Below are 16,096 nucleotides of genomic sequence, written 5' to 3'. Positions count from 1 at the left end.
TGTAGAATTAGTTGATTATACTGTTTTGCATTTAACATAATACCAAATTCACTGTCTCCATTTTCCTTTATTTCTACAAGCTGGTTGCCAGTTTATTAACATTATTGATACTAATTACCTGTAGAGTTTGCAGCTGTGAGGGAATACTGCAGCTCTATTACCACAGGGAAGACACAGCTAAAAGACAACTTTGATGTAAGCTTTTAAATCCACACAGAAACTCAAACTAATCATGTATTGTTTTTTTCTTTATATGGATAGATAACGTTAGACACGTGAGAAATTAAAGTCAAGCTTCACTGATCTCCACATTAGTTGGGTTCTGCAGTACCGGCATCAGGCTGAAGCTGTTTCACACACCATGTCCTCCAGATGGCGCCAAATCACCTTTCAGCTGGATCCTCCATCACCTGACGGAGAGAGTCCTGACTTCTGAGGAGTGGAAGCTCATGAGAGAAGTTTGAAGAGGCTTCCTTCCTCTCAGCCTGCTTTCCTTTGCTCGATTGATGTCCTAAATACATGCCATAATATTGTTATGTAAATATTGCATTTTTATTACTTTAATCCAAAATGTACTGGAGGTTAATTGGAATAAGTGAGACAATAATGAGATGAAAAATAATAGGAAATTAAAAAGAGAGTACAAAATGAAATGAATGTTCCAAAAATGATCCAAAAAGGTGTTTCATTTATAGTGCACCGCATTTGCCTCTGCTTTATATAATCAGGCAATCGCTTTGCAGTTTTTCCCATTTCATCTTCACTTTACTTTTTGATAACAGTGCTTAACACTGTAACCCAAATGAATAGGATTTTGGTTTGTTTTATAGATGGTACGCACTTTAAACATTCAACTTTGTGCATTGGCATAAGACAGAGCTATATCACAATAGGAGACTACAAAGATGTTTAGACATGTCTGCAATTTAGAGAACAATAAGACAGATCAGGTCATGTTTTGAGTGTCTCTTGCCAAACTAATTTGGACACAGACCTGTTTGTCTGTCCTCTATTGACCTTAGATACACTCATGTGACGTGTTCAATTTATTTAAGAGGGTGAAGCTGTGTACTGGTGCTGTGAATACCCAGACAAACAGACAACAGCTCCACCCTGTAGAACATGTTTGCATGAGGGATAATCAAATAAATGCATCAATCAACAAAGATCTTATTTTCTTGTAACATGTTCGACTAATACGTAGAATTGTTAGCACACATTGTTTGCTGCTTTTGCTGAATACAGGATATAATTCAATTAAGTATGTGTATAATAACTAGTAAGTTTAGCATCTGTATGCGCATGGTCTTAGTAAGAAAATCCACATTAAACTTGACGTTTTTGTAAATGAAAGGAATCGTTTGCTCCAACGTCAGTGCTCAAATCTTCCGTCAAATAGAATCACTTAAAACAGAACATGTCAACATTAATTATTTTTATGGCATGTTCACAATGAATATTAGTTAAAATACGCAGAATGTGAACATATTCTAGATATGTTAAATTGAATTGAATTAATTTGATATTAAATGTAATAGGCAGCATATTATGTTTCATACTCTATTAAGCAAGCAGCAAGCTAAATAAAGAACACAAGGTTAATAATTCATAACAGAACAAAAGCCTGTACTGCCAAGGCGGACCAGTTTCAATCCCTGTGGTGTGTCGGTGAATATCCTTCATTTAATGTTTTGAGGTGGAACTGTCAGCTGATCTCAGAGACAAAAACACTGTGGGTTTATTTCCTGGCCAAACCCAAATCTCACCTGACTATCAAACAGTAACATTTCAGAACACAAGACTCGCATGCAAAACTAACACACCCACATTCTTCATCTCAAGAGAAACCTTATAAATGTAGACCGAACACAAGCACGAGACACAAACCATTTGGATTTCTGCACCAGGTATGTAGAAGAACAGCAGCATTGTTGCTTATTTGGAATGACTGCTAGGAAACTTATTGATTCTCCATGCATTCATTTTTTTTTTCCCCAGGAAAATACTTTGTACTGCAGCAGCCTACAAGACAAAATGGATCGTAAGTGTCCTTTATTCATTGTTACGTTTCTGTAAGAATGTTTTGGAATAGTCTTGTGTGCAGAATTTCTTTAAGAAAATACTTTTGTTCATGTGTTTTTTTATCTTTATAACTTTGCAGTTGTTGACTTTTTTTTTTGTCTTTCCATCACAGCCGACCAGGTGAGTTGGTTTCTAAAAGCCTGCTAAAAGCCTGTGACAAACAGCAGGAAAACAGGTATACTTAAGTAAGTTGTTGTTAACCTCTCCTAGGGCGAGAATGAAATGGGGACAGAGGGCGAAGGATGCCAGGGTAAGGGCCCAAAAGAGGTAAGACATCTTTCATCTTCCTAATATGTGCTTCTTGCTGATTTGCCCCACTGGCTGATTCAGTAACTTTGTAGCGTATTAATTTACCATTTTCCTTGATAGGGAGGAGAAGGACACTGTGGAAAGGTAAGAGTATTACAACCTTTTTGAATTTAAACTATACGGCCATTTAGCTCTCTCTGTTTTTAAGAAAATGCACCAATAAAATGTTATGATTCTTTATAGGGGAAGAAAGACCATGGACAAGGACAGGGTGAAGAACATGGACGTGGAGGAGAACATGGACGTGGAGGAGGAAAAGGACGTGGAGGAGGACAAGGACGTGGTGGTGGTGGCAAAGATTAATGATGAAGAAATGTTCCAATCGCTGTTCTGTCAGAGTGATGTAAAGACTTGAATGCATCTCCAATAAACAATCCATAAAAAAAAAAAGAATGGTCTATTATTTCTGCACTTAATATAACACACGTATCCATGTTAACTACGCAGGGCAATAATAAACATGTGATTTAGTTATGAGTACTACAGCCATGACACACATTGTGTGGCAAACAAATATGTGCAGAACTTTAGCGTAAGATGAACAGATTGTAAGTAAGTTAGTAAAATAAAATGCAATAAAAGTCAGGATGATAATAGGTGACAAAACAAATCATTCAACCCCTGTAATACTGAAACAACATAATTACAAAATAGCATTAACTCACTGGTATGTGGCTGCAACAGAAAGTATACTGATAGAATAAAGTTCTGTGAAACCTAAATACTCAGTGACAGAATATTTTTGAAAATAGAATATTCTGAGAACATTATGATGATGTTATAAACAATATAAAAGAATATTAAACTTCCAAAGCCATCATAACCCACCAGACACTTCCTAAGTATTCCTATTTGAATTGATTTGAATTTATTGGAATATTATACCGGCTTATAGTGCCCCTTAACAAGCTTTGTTGTTAGATTTTCCCATTAACAGCCAGTTTAACGACAACTAAAACAGGAAATTATAGACTTTATAAAGTGTGATAGATATTGTATTGAGAGTGGTGCTAGCACACGGACTATTCTTATAGGGTGTGACTTGTTGGGAGCCTGACTGCGCTGAAGCGTAATGATATTGTTCTTGTTTGATTCTAATACCTTTTTGGGGAGTGTGAGTGTGCTCAGTCAACATCTAGACAATCTGCACCTCAGATTTTGGAAACATTCAGGAGATCTGGAGAAGATTTTTTCTGCATCACATTTGTAGCCTTTATCATGTATTATAGGCTACACTAAACTGACATAATAGGGGCCTTAAGGTGGTTTCTGCTTAATTGTCATATCTTTTCTGAGAGGGCCCCTGGCTCAATGTTGTTATTGTTAATGGAAGTTTGATCATTTGGAAAGTTGGTTTATTCGCTTCATTGTCAAGAGTCAGATGAGAAGGATGAGTATTCTACATACAAGCCCTCAAAGTCTTGGTCTCGTCTTGGTACACTCTGGTCCTGGTCATGACTTGGTCTCGGTTTAGATGGTTTTAACTGCATTGGTCCACAGGTAACAACATTTTTTTTAATCAACAAAAATAAAAGCTTTCTCTTCATAATAAGTTAGTCAGTCGTCGGGATCCAGATGGGCAGAGGCACCCAGCAGTTCATCTTTTAACTGTTTCAGTGCAGTTTTAACAGCATGCAGTTCTTAGTAAGAAAAGCTCTCTTATCTCACACTGTTGCTTTGGATTTTGATCAGATTGTACCATCTTAACATAACTACCATCAGATGCAGCTAAGTATAAATCCTCCACAACAGCATCTGTCACAGTTCTCACTGTTGATTTGTTTCCCATTGGGATCTTTTTTGACTTCTGTTCTGCATTGTTGAATTTGTGTATTTCTGTGGTGTTTAGGTCCACAGAGTCTCTGGTCTGAAGTCAGCTTTCTCCTGAGCATTTTCTTAACCAAGCCTCTGTCACTGACATAGTTCATTTAAGATTATCAATGGTCCTCAACTGTTTCCCTGCTAATTGAAAAGTGTGAGTCTCTCTACTCTCCCCAAAAATAATTTAAAAAAAATATGACTTAAGTTCAATTTGCAGTTTTTACACCATCTGTTATTGTTTTATAGCAGACAGTCTGTGCGACACTGAGTCACTCCTTTGGTCAAAATGCTGATTAGACCTTTCTGAACACTGCTGTCTGATTCTTCTGTATTTATGACATATGTTACAATATGTTACTATCAAAAAGAAAAATGTTTTCAAAAAAGTTACTGACCAGTGAAGCCTGAACAGATGAAAAAATTACATTCACCTTTATTGTTCAGGAAAGATGTCCAAATATGCAAGTTTTTCAATTCGATTATATCAATCTTGTTTATATAATTTCAAATATTTAATGTCCTATGAAAAAGGGTTAAGTCGGCTTTCCATCAGGGACACTTTATTTGATCTTTTCTGACAGAAAAGTTGAAACCATTACTTTGCAACTCCATGGTATAGCCAGCATTTTTAGAAATATTCTATTAGAACACAGGAGAGACGCAATAGGACATCTGACAGGCAACAGTCACAAGATTGCTCAAAAAGAATATATATAAAACATTTTGGGAGGCAGCATTATTTTTATATTCAGAAGTTTTTTTTACCATAAATGTATCCCAAAGGCACATACAATTGCTCATACAGTGGTGTAGTGTACACAAAATATACACAAGTAGTTAATACAAGAATTCGAATTTGAGAGTCTTATTAAGATTATTAGGTGGCTTATTATTGTTATTGGGGTGCAGCGATCAATGTAACTAAGAGAACTGTCAATGGTACACTTCCATAAAGTCTATTGCAGTCTTTGAACCTCAGGGGGATTAACTGTTCTTAGATTAATTAAGTTTCTTGATTTAACCCTGAGCAGCCTTATTGACCAAAAAAAACAATTATTTACAGATGTCAGTCTCTGAGGGAAAAGCAACAAACAAAAACGGCTCCAGCTGACAAGCTCATGGCGCTTCCAGTTAATAGTCCATCCCATTTCATAAAGGCTCCATGGGGGGGGGTCTACACATTTGGGGGAAAAAAACAAAAAACAACAGGGGCAAGACTTTAACGGTTATCATCCCTACCTGCCAACTCTGGTTTGAAATTGATATCTGGATATGTTTACTACATTCATTACCATCGGCTTCAGAAGAGTCCGTTGACCTGTTCAGTCTCAGGGTCCAGGTCAATGTCATAGAAACAAGGCCTGGTGGGCAGACCAGGGATTGTGGGCATCTAGGAGGAACAGCAAGAGAAAGCAGTTTTTATGATAGACACAGTTGCAATATCAAATCTATATATCATATAAAAGGTACAAATGTACCCCCGAATAATGCGGCCTTTGAACTAAGTTGGAACAAACAAGCACAAAAACTTCTGTACAGACACACAATGAGTTTTATTGGATGACATGGAGACTCATTTCATTATTGGTGCATTTAAAATTAGTATTATTCCTTATCTTATGTATAGGCTTTGTAAGGTGACCTAATAGGTTACAACTTTAACAAACTGTAAGCACACAGTGAAAAGGTTTAAGTTGTAAACACACTACAACACCCCGACCAGACAATCTTGTGGAAGTGACCTGTCAATCACAAGGTAGCCCTGCCCTAAAGCATACACTGCCTTATTGTCCATTTTATTCTAAATGTGACCATAATTTAATAATTGAATATTATGCTGTATTGATAAAACTTTAAACTAGCGATTGAAACCATAAACTCATGTTTACAATTTTTACTAAGATAATCAATCAAGTGAGAAGTAGGGTCATTTTCTCATAGACTTCTATACAATCAGACTTCTTTATGTAATAAGAGGAGTGGTCCCTTGATGGTCATTTTAAAGAATGCAAGTTTGAAGCTTTGGCTTACATTTTTTAGAACTGGAAGTTTATGCCTGGCCTTAAACGATTTGTTAATTGACAGATACTCAATCAGCAACAATTTTCATAATAGAGATAAAAGTCAATTTTGTAAAGTAAATTACTTTGAAATGAACTTCTTTGGATTTTGTTGCTTGAATAAAACACAACACTTGAAGACTTCTTCTTGTGGTCCAGGAAATAGTGACACAGATTTTTCTATTTTTCATATGTTTCACACATGAAATAATTTAATATGTTGAGTAAATGATAATGAAAATAACGACACTTATTAAATACAAAGATTTGTTTTACACTTCTAGATTGTATGCAGCCATATAATAATGAATGGATTTAGCCATTTACTTTCAGTTAAAGATTATTATTTGCACACCGTTGGCACGGACTGATCACAGCAGAGAATGAGAGAAAAATGTCAAGGCAGTTGAGTGCTACAAGTCTCAACTTGTATTAATCCTGCCTTACAATCCTACCTTCTAATAATAGACAGGTGAATGTAGAAAAATTTAGTTGTTTTGTGGTTTGGTGATAGGCCTGTAGGCGCAGAGCACTGAAGGGTCACTCCCAGATGTAAATATGCTGCAAAACCAGTATAAAGGAAAAACAGTGTTTGCAAGCTTACCGTGCCAACCAGTGGGACCAAAAAGCCAGAGCCCACACTGGCGCGGATGTCTCTTATTGGCAAGATGAACCCTGTGGGCACACCCTTCTTGTCTGCCTCGTGAGAGAGCGACAGGTGAGTCTTTGCCATGCAGATTGGCAGGTTGCTGAAACCCTGAAGGGAGAAGACAGAAGACAGTAAATGTACTCAATTGTTCACAAAAGGCTTAATCAAGCATTCTCCATCAGGTTAAGAGGAGATCCACCGAGAGCAGCTGCCCCAAAAAAAAAAAAAAAAAAAGGCCTGACAAGACAGAGGGTTGGACTGGTGCTGACCTGTTTGGTGTAGAGCTCCACCTTGTGTTGCGCCTCTGGGTATAGCTCAATATCATCCGCTCCGTAGATCTTCTGGGCGATTATTCGAATCTTATCAGCAATGGGGAGCTAGAGAGGAATTAGAAATAATAATAAAATGGGTATGTTAGCCCACTTGTGCCAACCAGATTTGTTTTTTGACATTTTCAGTGCTTGATTAGAGTTAATGGCCCAAATACATAATTTTGTACTATTTTTATGTTTTTTCACTCATACTGGATGCATGTGTAAAAGTTTCTTAGTGAATGAGAACATTATTTTTATCTTCAGTGACTCACATTTTTTTTTAATCTCCTTTACAGACAAATTAAATATAATAAAAGGCTCGATGTCTGGCAAATTTATTCACATACTTAACCCCAACCACTTATGAAAAACAGGAAACGCGATATGGCCCATACCTCCAAATCATAGAGGAACTTGAATTTGCTGGGGGCCTCAGAGGCCCTCTGGACTGCATGACCCAGGGCCACCGCACCGGCTCCACCTTCGGCCCAGTGGGAGCAGCGCACGGCGTCGAAGGCTCCGGCGGCTTTGGCCATGCTGCAGACCAGGGCCAGCTCAGCCTCAGTGTCTGTCCTGCAGGACGGGTCAGAACAACACAAGGCATTAGAGATACAGCAGGGAAATACACGGATTAACTACAATCAATATATGACACAACACATCCGTGTCATTATTTAGATCATTTTAGTCCATAGCTCTGTCATCGTCCATCACTTACTTGAAAGCATTAACAGCCACGACCACCGGCACGCCGAAGTGCTGTGCGTTCTCTATCTGCTTCCTCATGTTGCTGCAGCCCTTCTCCAGCAGCTCAAGGTTCTACATGCGGATACGAGTGAAGACACTTTTAAATAAGCTGATGAGGAGTTAGTAAAGAGCATAAACACTCAGTCCCCTTAAATGTTTCATGTAGATGCTCATATTGTGTTTACTCGATCCTCATACATGCGTCGCTGCACACTATTGGCAGAGTAAGCAGACTTGTCATACGCTCTCGATAAACTTATAAATACACAATGTTGACAAGCTCATCAACAGAAAACCATCCTTTGCAGTTTGCAGTTATGCATTACCTCCTCGATGTATTCCTTCGGCAGCGGCATCCCAGCAGTGACCTGAACAAAAAAAAAAAAAAAAAGGAGTCAAATGTTTAATTAATTAAAATAATCCAACGATGAACTCACCAAATCTCATACAAAAGGGCTGGGCGAGAATTCAATATGATCATATCGTGATAAAATCTATATCCTATATAGAGATATGGTGATACATAATTACCACATCTAAATGGATAATAACAAGCACATACTAACTCAAATTTCTCAGAATATCTGAACAATTTGCTCTTAAATTCTTAATCAAATGAGAAAATATTCAGTACTTGTCATATGTCAAGTATTTAATTCACACATGAATATACAAAACCATGTGTTTATTATATACTATTTATATTTATTGATTTACCTGAAAATGTAAATGTATGTGGAATATATATATATATATATATATCAGAGACTATTTTAATTGTTTGCACCAGGATTATTAAAAAGCTAAATAAAAAAGTGACGATATGAGTTATTGCTCTCTGGCGTCCATTCAGCAGGACATTTTTGTGCAGTGTTTTTTTATTTGAAAACAAAATCAGCAAAATAATTATCTTGTTATTAGGATTTAAAGGAAAACTCAAGCAAACTCACTGTTGGTCCTCCGCCGTGCATCTTCAGGGCTCTGACGGTGGACACCAGCACCACCACGTGGGGTCTCAGGCCTGAGTACCGACACTTGATGTTGAAGAACTTCTCCATGCCAATGTCAGCACCAAAGCCGGCCTCCGTCACTGGAATATAGAGTAATGTCATTAAGTTTTATAACATCTACTCCATCACTTGTACAATAAACACAGCAAACCATCTACTGTGGCACTGCAGAACCAGATCAGAAAACATGCCACCATTGAGCCATTTGCTCAGCTCCACTTACCCACAAAGCCCTCAGGTCCAACCAGCTTTAAAGCTATTTTATCAGCCAGGATGGAGGAGTTGCCATGGGCGATGTTGGCAAACGGGCCGGCATGGACAAACACAGGCGTTCCCTGTGGATTCAGACGCAAAACCAACACTCAAGACAACTTTTTCTTGCTTGTCGAGTTCTTTCCAGTGGAACTATTTATGTTAGCATGTATGCTTCACCCACCTCCAAGGTCTGCATCAGGTTTGGCTTGATGGCATCTTTCATTAGCACAGCTAGAGCACCACTCACACCCTACAGAGAAAAGAAATGTTAAATCATAGGAACCCTGTTTGTACAATACTGATGTCGAAGGTCACGTCATGACGGAGAGTCCAGACCACTGACCAGGTCCTCGGTGGTGATGGGCTGTCCGCCGCGGCTGGTGGCCACCACCATCTTGGCCAGACGCTGACGCATGTCCTCCAGGCTGCTGGTGAGGGCGAGCACCGCCATGATCTCACTGGCCACCGTGATGTCAAACTGGGCCTGGAGGAGAGAGTGCACTTAAATATACATTACTATACAAGTACTTGTGTATTAAACATAGCTTAAACATAGCTGTTGTTTCTATTGTCTCATTCTAGTTTAATTATAAAAAAAATATGTTTTTACTTAAGCTGTGAACTCCTAAACAATACTACTTTGTTTTATGCCTTTAGAGCATCTTTAAAATAGGGTGTGTTGCATTTTTAACGACTACAGGGGCTGTTTCTGACACAACCACCGGGTGGAGCCAAACAAACTTTCAACTGTGAAAGTGGCTTTTACTGATTGAATAAACAGCTTGGTGATCTCGTCTCTTTACCTCTCTCGTGTGGCCCTTTTCCGTTGGCGACTGGCCGATCGTGATCTTCCTCAGGAATCGATCGTTGGTATCCAACACTAAAGTGACACATAGTGATCAATACACTCACAACCACTGGCCAACAGTAGATTTTAAAGAGGCAGACAACGCAAGAGTCATGAGGGTTAAGAGACGTCTGAGGTGTTCACACCTCTATGCCAGGTGATGGAACTTGGGTCTATGTCCAGGCGGGCGAAGCGGGTGATCTCTTCTTCAGTCAAGGTGGAGGGATCGGTCTTTTCTATGCCCAGTTTCTAAACAAATACAGAAAACTAGAATGTAATTCAACCTGAACGGTGTGTTAAGACCTACAAGTCTGTGAGACAATCACTAACTTTCAGTCTGTTGATCTGGATGGGGGAGAACTTCCTCTGTCCTCCATTGAGCGGGACTAAGCGGTTGTACAGAGCCTGAGGATGCATACAGAGAGAAAGCCAGTAGTCACAATCCATTCATTACAAACAGGGTATTTTTTTTATAAATCATTGACTAATTTGTAGTACCCACTTTGTCAGATTGTGTAGCCTCGTGGAATATGCGAGCATCGATGGCAGCAGCCACCAAGTTGTTGGAGGCCGTGATGGCGTGAATGTCCCCGGTGAGATGGAGGTTGAACTAAAATGAACAGACTCACAAATTAAATGCCGTTTTTCTCTTTGTATTTTTAGCAGCCTAGTTTCTAACTTGACTCAGCAGTGTTGTACCTCTTCCATTGGAATGACTTGAGAATATCCACCTCCTGCAGCACCGCCTGTAGGCAGAAGAGAAAACTACAGATATAAACACACAGACACACACCGGTGAAGGACACTTTGCAAACCTGAGCAACCTCTCACTGACCATACTATGATTCCAAAGCTCACCTTTAATGCCAAAGGTGGGACCCTGAGAGGGCTGTCGGACACAAGCGAAAACGTTGAGCTTCATGTGGGCTCCCAGGGCCTGGACCAGGCCGATGGTGGTGGTGCTCTTTCCTTCACCCAAGGGGGTGGGTGTAATGCTGCAGACAGAAAAATCGTGTCAGCATGGAACATATTCGTCAGCAAATGTATAATTAATCATTGTAAATGTTGCTGCATGGCATGATAAGGTAGGAACTTGATCAGCTGTATGAACTTATGAAAAAACAGAAAATGTAGGGGTTCTGATGTCGAACATCTAAAAAAACAGTCTTTCAAAAAAAATAGGGTAAGCAAACAGTAGTGAAGTAAAAAGAAGATAAAGAGCTGCCAGCATACCCAGTGACCACCACATATTTGCCATCTGGCTGGGCCTGCAGCCGTTTGACGATATTCAGCTGGACCTTGGCCTTAGTTTTGCCATAGAGCTCCACCTCATCAGACAGCAGGCCAACCTCACATGCTAAACCGTCGATGTGCTTTGGCACGCAGGAGCGAGAAATCACAATGTCGCTGTTGGAAAGATAATACACAAATCACTTTTTAAATCAGAGCAAAGGAGAAAACAGCACGGACTGAAAGTTCTAACGTGAGGCGAAGAATTAGACCAGCTCTGCTTGCACGTGGATGATTAAATTAAACAAATCCTTCAGTGACAAGTTAACATAGCACATGACTGGAGAAAAAAAAGGGAGATGAGGAGACAAACCTTGGCACGGGCTTCTGGAGGTTGAGTTTGGTGTAAGAAATGTTCCACTTCCCTGGTTGGTGGCTCTCCAGGAAACGCTTTGCACTCAACACTGTGTTCTACACACAAAAACAGTGTCTTTCTTTTAACTTCTAGGCTACATGAGACCAGAGAAAGAATTAATCTGGATTCAAAAAAATGTTTCACAACCTTATATACTGTGTTCTCACGTAATAAGTATTCTAGCAATGGAAATATATTAATTAATGCAGATATGAAAGTTTAGTTCAGGCTTCACTCTGAAGATGGACCTTACCGCCATCAGCATGGCCACAGTCATGGGTCCTACACCACCAGGCACAGGGGTGATGAAGCCGGCCAGCTCCTTGGCCGAGGCGTAGTGGACATCACCCACCACCCGCTTCCCGCTTGCTTTAGTCTCATCTGAAAGACACGGAGAGAAATACGACACAATAACCTCTGACCTCTACTGATTAACTAATTACCTCCAGAGGGCCATAACTATAAAGCGGACTGAAAAGCCACAAAGTGTCGCACCTGGAATGTGGTTGATGCCACAGTCGATGACTACTGCTCCCTTCTTGATCCACTCTCCTTTCACCATCTCTGCTTTCCCGATGCCAACAACCAAGATGTCTGCTCTGCTCACCTATACAAAGAACAGAGACCGATAGCAGTGAGCCTGTCATGCATAAGAGAATAGCGAGTGTTCATAGACATTTTCAAAATGTGGCAAGACACATTATTGTTTATACCACATGATGGCAGCAGAGATCCATAATTCCCTGCGTTTCATCACCAGCGGATTGTTTATGGAGTTTCATCCACATTAAAACATCAGTGGTCACATTATTTGCTCCGCTTGCATCAGTGTGAGGGCACACACAATGACAAGTGAGAATACAAGGCTATATTGCCAGGTTGGATGGAGTCGTTACTACCTCTCCAGGGAGATCCGCAGTTTTAGAGTGGCAGGTGGTGACAGTGGCGTGGTTCCACAGCAGCAAGTCGTGCATCGGCGCGCCCACAATCTTACTACGACCGATGACTAACGCCCTCTTCCCTGCCACAGACACACCTGTAGAGAAGCGGTCCAACAATTGATTAATTCTGGCCTTATCCAATTCATTGTCGTATATATTATCACAGTACAGATGTTTTTGGGTGTGCATTGTTGCGTTTACCGGTCTGTCTGATCAGCTCCATGCAGCCGTTTGGTGTGCAGGGGATGAAGCAGTCGCCCAGGTCCCCACGAGACAGCTTCCCTGCATTGATGCTGGTCAGTCTAGAAAATAATCAGAACACAATGAACTTCTCAGACTCAAATGAAAACACAGAAACACAAATAAAGAAATGAGCACCCTGATCTTTAGATTTACGTCTGTACCCACCCGTCTACATCCTTCTCCGGGGCCACGGCGTTGGTGACCTTCTCTGTGTTGATCTTATGGATTGAATCCAAGGGCAGCTGCACGATGAGGCCGTGGATAGACGAGTTCTCATTCACCTCTGTGATGCTGTGAAGAACCTGCGGACAGACGGACAGACAGCCTTTACACGCTCAGCTACTTTCAGTTTGTCCTTTGCCGTGTTTACCACACATTCCTGGTTTTGTTACGGCACAAATAGCACCCCAAATCCCAAACTTTACCCGATCTTACTGCAGTGAAGTTTTAAAACATCCACAGTGTATCACAGTATCATACTGTGCGTGTGTGCATACAGGCAGGCTACACAAATACATCATATCCCTTCTCACCTCCTCCTCTGTTGCAGTCTTGGGAAGTCTCATATGTGTGGCATTTATTCCAATCTGTGTAAACAAATGAAGAAATTGAACTCAAATTAGTTCACACTCAGTACCATTAGAAGTGGGGTGTATGAACCGTTTGTAAATGATCTTTTTACCTCTGCTGCGGCCTTCAACTTCATGCTGATGTACAGATTTGAATCATCACGGTCTCCAACCTGCAAAAGACACATGGCATCACTTTGCCTGCCAGTATGAAGGAATGGGCCTTCTAACATACAGACACATATGATAGAAGATCTATAAAAAGGGGTCTTTAGTGGAACACATTTTTACACTCAATGCCGGGGCATGCGATGGCACACATGTGACCAAACTCCTTACCTGATGACTATCTCCAAGGGAAGGCCACGAGAAAACACATGGCAAAATTAGCCAACAAAACATCCCAAAATATGCTTTTTTTTCCCGAGACACATGCTAGTTTCCATCTTGTACTTACCTGTAAAACCACTAGACCGGGACTGAAGTTTGGGTCCTGAAGCTTCATCTGCTCCACGTCCTTCTTCAGACGCTCCCTCACCTGCCTGAGAACGAGACAGCAGAATAAAAGAGAGCTGGGTTCTTAAATCTCTATGCAGTGACAGGTGCACCACTATAACAGGAAACCTATTCCAGACCCCTTCAATAGTTACAGAGACAAATACATGACATCTGGCTTTCTCATTGGGAAATTGGACAGCATTTAACATTCCCCAGGTGTTAAGCTCCATTGTACATGCAAAGTCAAGTCATCAGAGTGTCTTTTTTATTAGAATCTAATTTATCAGAATTTTTCTATTCTAAGATCTAGCTTGTCTGTCAACACAAAGCTCAACCCTGCACAAAAGACTGTGGTTGCATTATGGAAACACAATTTTAACTTCATTTGTGAAGTAACCTGAGTGCTTTTGCCCAGGTGACCTAACAAAATTAGTATTTATATCCCAAAAGCTTAATCCAAAGGTTTTATCCAAATATGGATAGTATGCTCCGATAGCCTCTTTAACCTAAAACACCAAATTATCTTAATGTCTTGAAAATCAGGCATTCCAAAGGCAATAACATCTTGAGAAGGAAAACAATGACAAAAAAAACATATTCCAATCACCATAATGCACATAATATAAAACATAGACCTACTGTTGAAACTTTGTTATTCAGGTACATTATATTACATATATGACCTGGACTATATTGCTTGTTATATACTCACAAAAGGAGGTCCGAGAAACATCATTCCCCTCCTCAAAACAATCGTTATAACATATTGTATCATCAGATTAGGATTGTTGTTATGATGCAACAGCTAATTGGTATATCTTAAATCCTAGTCATTGATTGACATTCAGACAATAAAAAAGTGCGGTTGTGTTTTGATTGTCACCCCTGTGAAAATCCAGCTTCTTTTAAGAGCACACTTTAAGATAACGGGTTGTATCGTTTCCTGAAGGGAAACATTTATTTCAACAATAAACCTCAGTCCATAAAAGTCACTTGTCCAGAGCATTCATTGGTATGTCAGCTTTTCTAAAGCTTCAGACAAAATGAATGTAAATCCTCCTTTTAAAAAGACACAGCAGATCTGTAGATTTAATTTAATTATAATGAGATCTGTGAGGGTCAGTTAACAGGATTCAGGCTGTCATGTCTTGTGACAAGCACATGCAACTAATTAGTGAAAGTTTTTGGTCTCTTTGTCAAATACAAATCTCCCAATCCTTTGGTAATAAGCAACATATGGATTCATCCAAACTTTGGACTCACATTGGAACCAATTTGCAAATTGTAGTCAAATATTAAAACATTGACAAATGCAGGATTGATCATGAGTGGTGTTCTGGACCAAAAGGGCAAAGATCATATCTCACCACCACAGCTTCTTGCATAATGCTGCGGGGATTTGTAATCATTCACTCCCAACATTATGGATCATCAGCAATCAGAATATATAAAAGTCACAAGTCATTGCATTTAGTGTGGACACATTAACAATATTCTGCATCCACTGTTAGGAAACAAATATTCCATGCAACTTGAGAATTAGTCCACTGTTATTTATCAACTGTGTATGCCATCATGTAAAACGTGCATAAGTCCAGGATCATGTAAGGTGAAGGAAGTTGTTTCTGATACAAGTGAATTTAACTTTAGCTACCATTAACTCACATGGCTGATTAGCTGATTGGTTAGCCAGTGCATGATTCTTCAAGTTCATAACCTAACTTTATAAAGCTATGCATCCATAAAGGTGCTGAATAAAACAGGATACTTACGCTGAAACTTCCTTCCCACTAATGATTTGAGCTGACATGTTTTGGTCCTGATAGTCCTCGTTCAAGGTGCTGGTGTGTCCTGCACGCTCACGTTGCCTGACTGAGAAGAAGGAGCTCGGGGAGGAGGAGAGCCCAAAGTGTGTTCAAAAAGGCGTAGGGAGTCAAAGGTGGTGACGTAAGCTCCGGTCACAAATACAACGCTACGTCAGAAAACCAGCGTATTCACCTTCAGGAGTAGCGCCGAACGTAGAACGCAGGTCTACTCTGACGGCCAATCACAACACAGTAGTCCGACCTCAGAACCAATAGGATTCCAGGCTCTGACGCGTCACGC

The 16,096-nt window shown here is 40.0% G+C and overlaps 1 protein-coding gene across 2 annotated transcripts; it reads right to left on the bottom strand.

Annotated features, from left to right (window-relative positions):
- Positions 1–4,933: 4,933 nt before the first annotated feature.
- Positions 4,934–15,868, bottom strand: mthfd1b (methylenetetrahydrofolate dehydrogenase (NADP+ dependent) 1b). 2 transcript variants are annotated; one of them, XM_054613867.1, is made up of 28 exons: positions 15,763–15,868; positions 13,950–14,034; positions 13,606–13,665; positions 13,457–13,510; positions 13,089–13,225; positions 12,882–12,982; positions 12,639–12,775; positions 12,235–12,346; positions 11,993–12,120; positions 11,698–11,795; positions 11,328–11,501; positions 10,953–11,089; positions 10,794–10,840; positions 10,597–10,704; positions 10,425–10,499; positions 10,241–10,343; positions 10,051–10,127; positions 9,591–9,731; positions 9,429–9,497; positions 9,216–9,327; positions 8,933–9,072; positions 8,309–8,350; positions 7,954–8,054; positions 7,631–7,808; positions 7,191–7,298; positions 6,877–7,029; positions 5,505–5,602; positions 4,934–5,386 (listed from the first exon to the last, which is right to left on the bottom strand). In XM_054613867.1, the coding sequence occupies exons 1-27, from the start codon at positions 15,798–15,800 to the stop codon at positions 5,513–5,515; spliced, it is 2,805 nt and encodes a 934-aa protein (XP_054469842.1). In that variant the 5' UTR covers positions 15,801–15,868; the 3' UTR covers positions 4,934–5,386; positions 5,505–5,512. The 2 variants fall into 2 exon arrangements, with proteins under 2 accessions (XP_054469842.1, XP_054469841.1); XM_054613866.1 differs by having other exon boundaries at positions 4,934–5,602.
- Positions 15,869–16,096: the final 228 nt, after the last annotated feature.

This window comes from Anoplopoma fimbria, chromosome 15, assembly GCF_027596085.1.
Source record: "Anoplopoma fimbria isolate UVic2021 breed Golden Eagle Sablefish chromosome 15, Afim_UVic_2022, whole genome shotgun sequence".
Taxonomy (NCBI): Eukaryota; Metazoa; Chordata; class Actinopteri; order Perciformes; family Anoplopomatidae; genus Anoplopoma; species Anoplopoma fimbria.
This window is presented reverse-complemented; position numbering and strand designations above follow the sequence as displayed.

What these genes read in the sequence shown, in the direction of transcription:
- mthfd1b (XM_054613866.1), bottom strand. Translation starts at nt 15,800, where the DNA reads ATGTCAGCTCAAATCATTAGTGGGAAGGAAGTTTCAGC. An exon ending in TGGACCTGAGGGCTTTGTGG is followed by an intron (nt 9,073 to 9,215) that starts GTAAGTGGAGCT and finishes TCTATATTCCAG; the next exon opens with TGACGGAGGCCGGCTTTGGT. An exon ending in TGGTCCCACTGGTTGGCACG is followed by an intron (nt 5,603 to 6,876) that starts GTAAGCTTGCAA and finishes TGTTCCTCCTAG; the next exon opens with ATGCCCACAATCCCTGGTCT.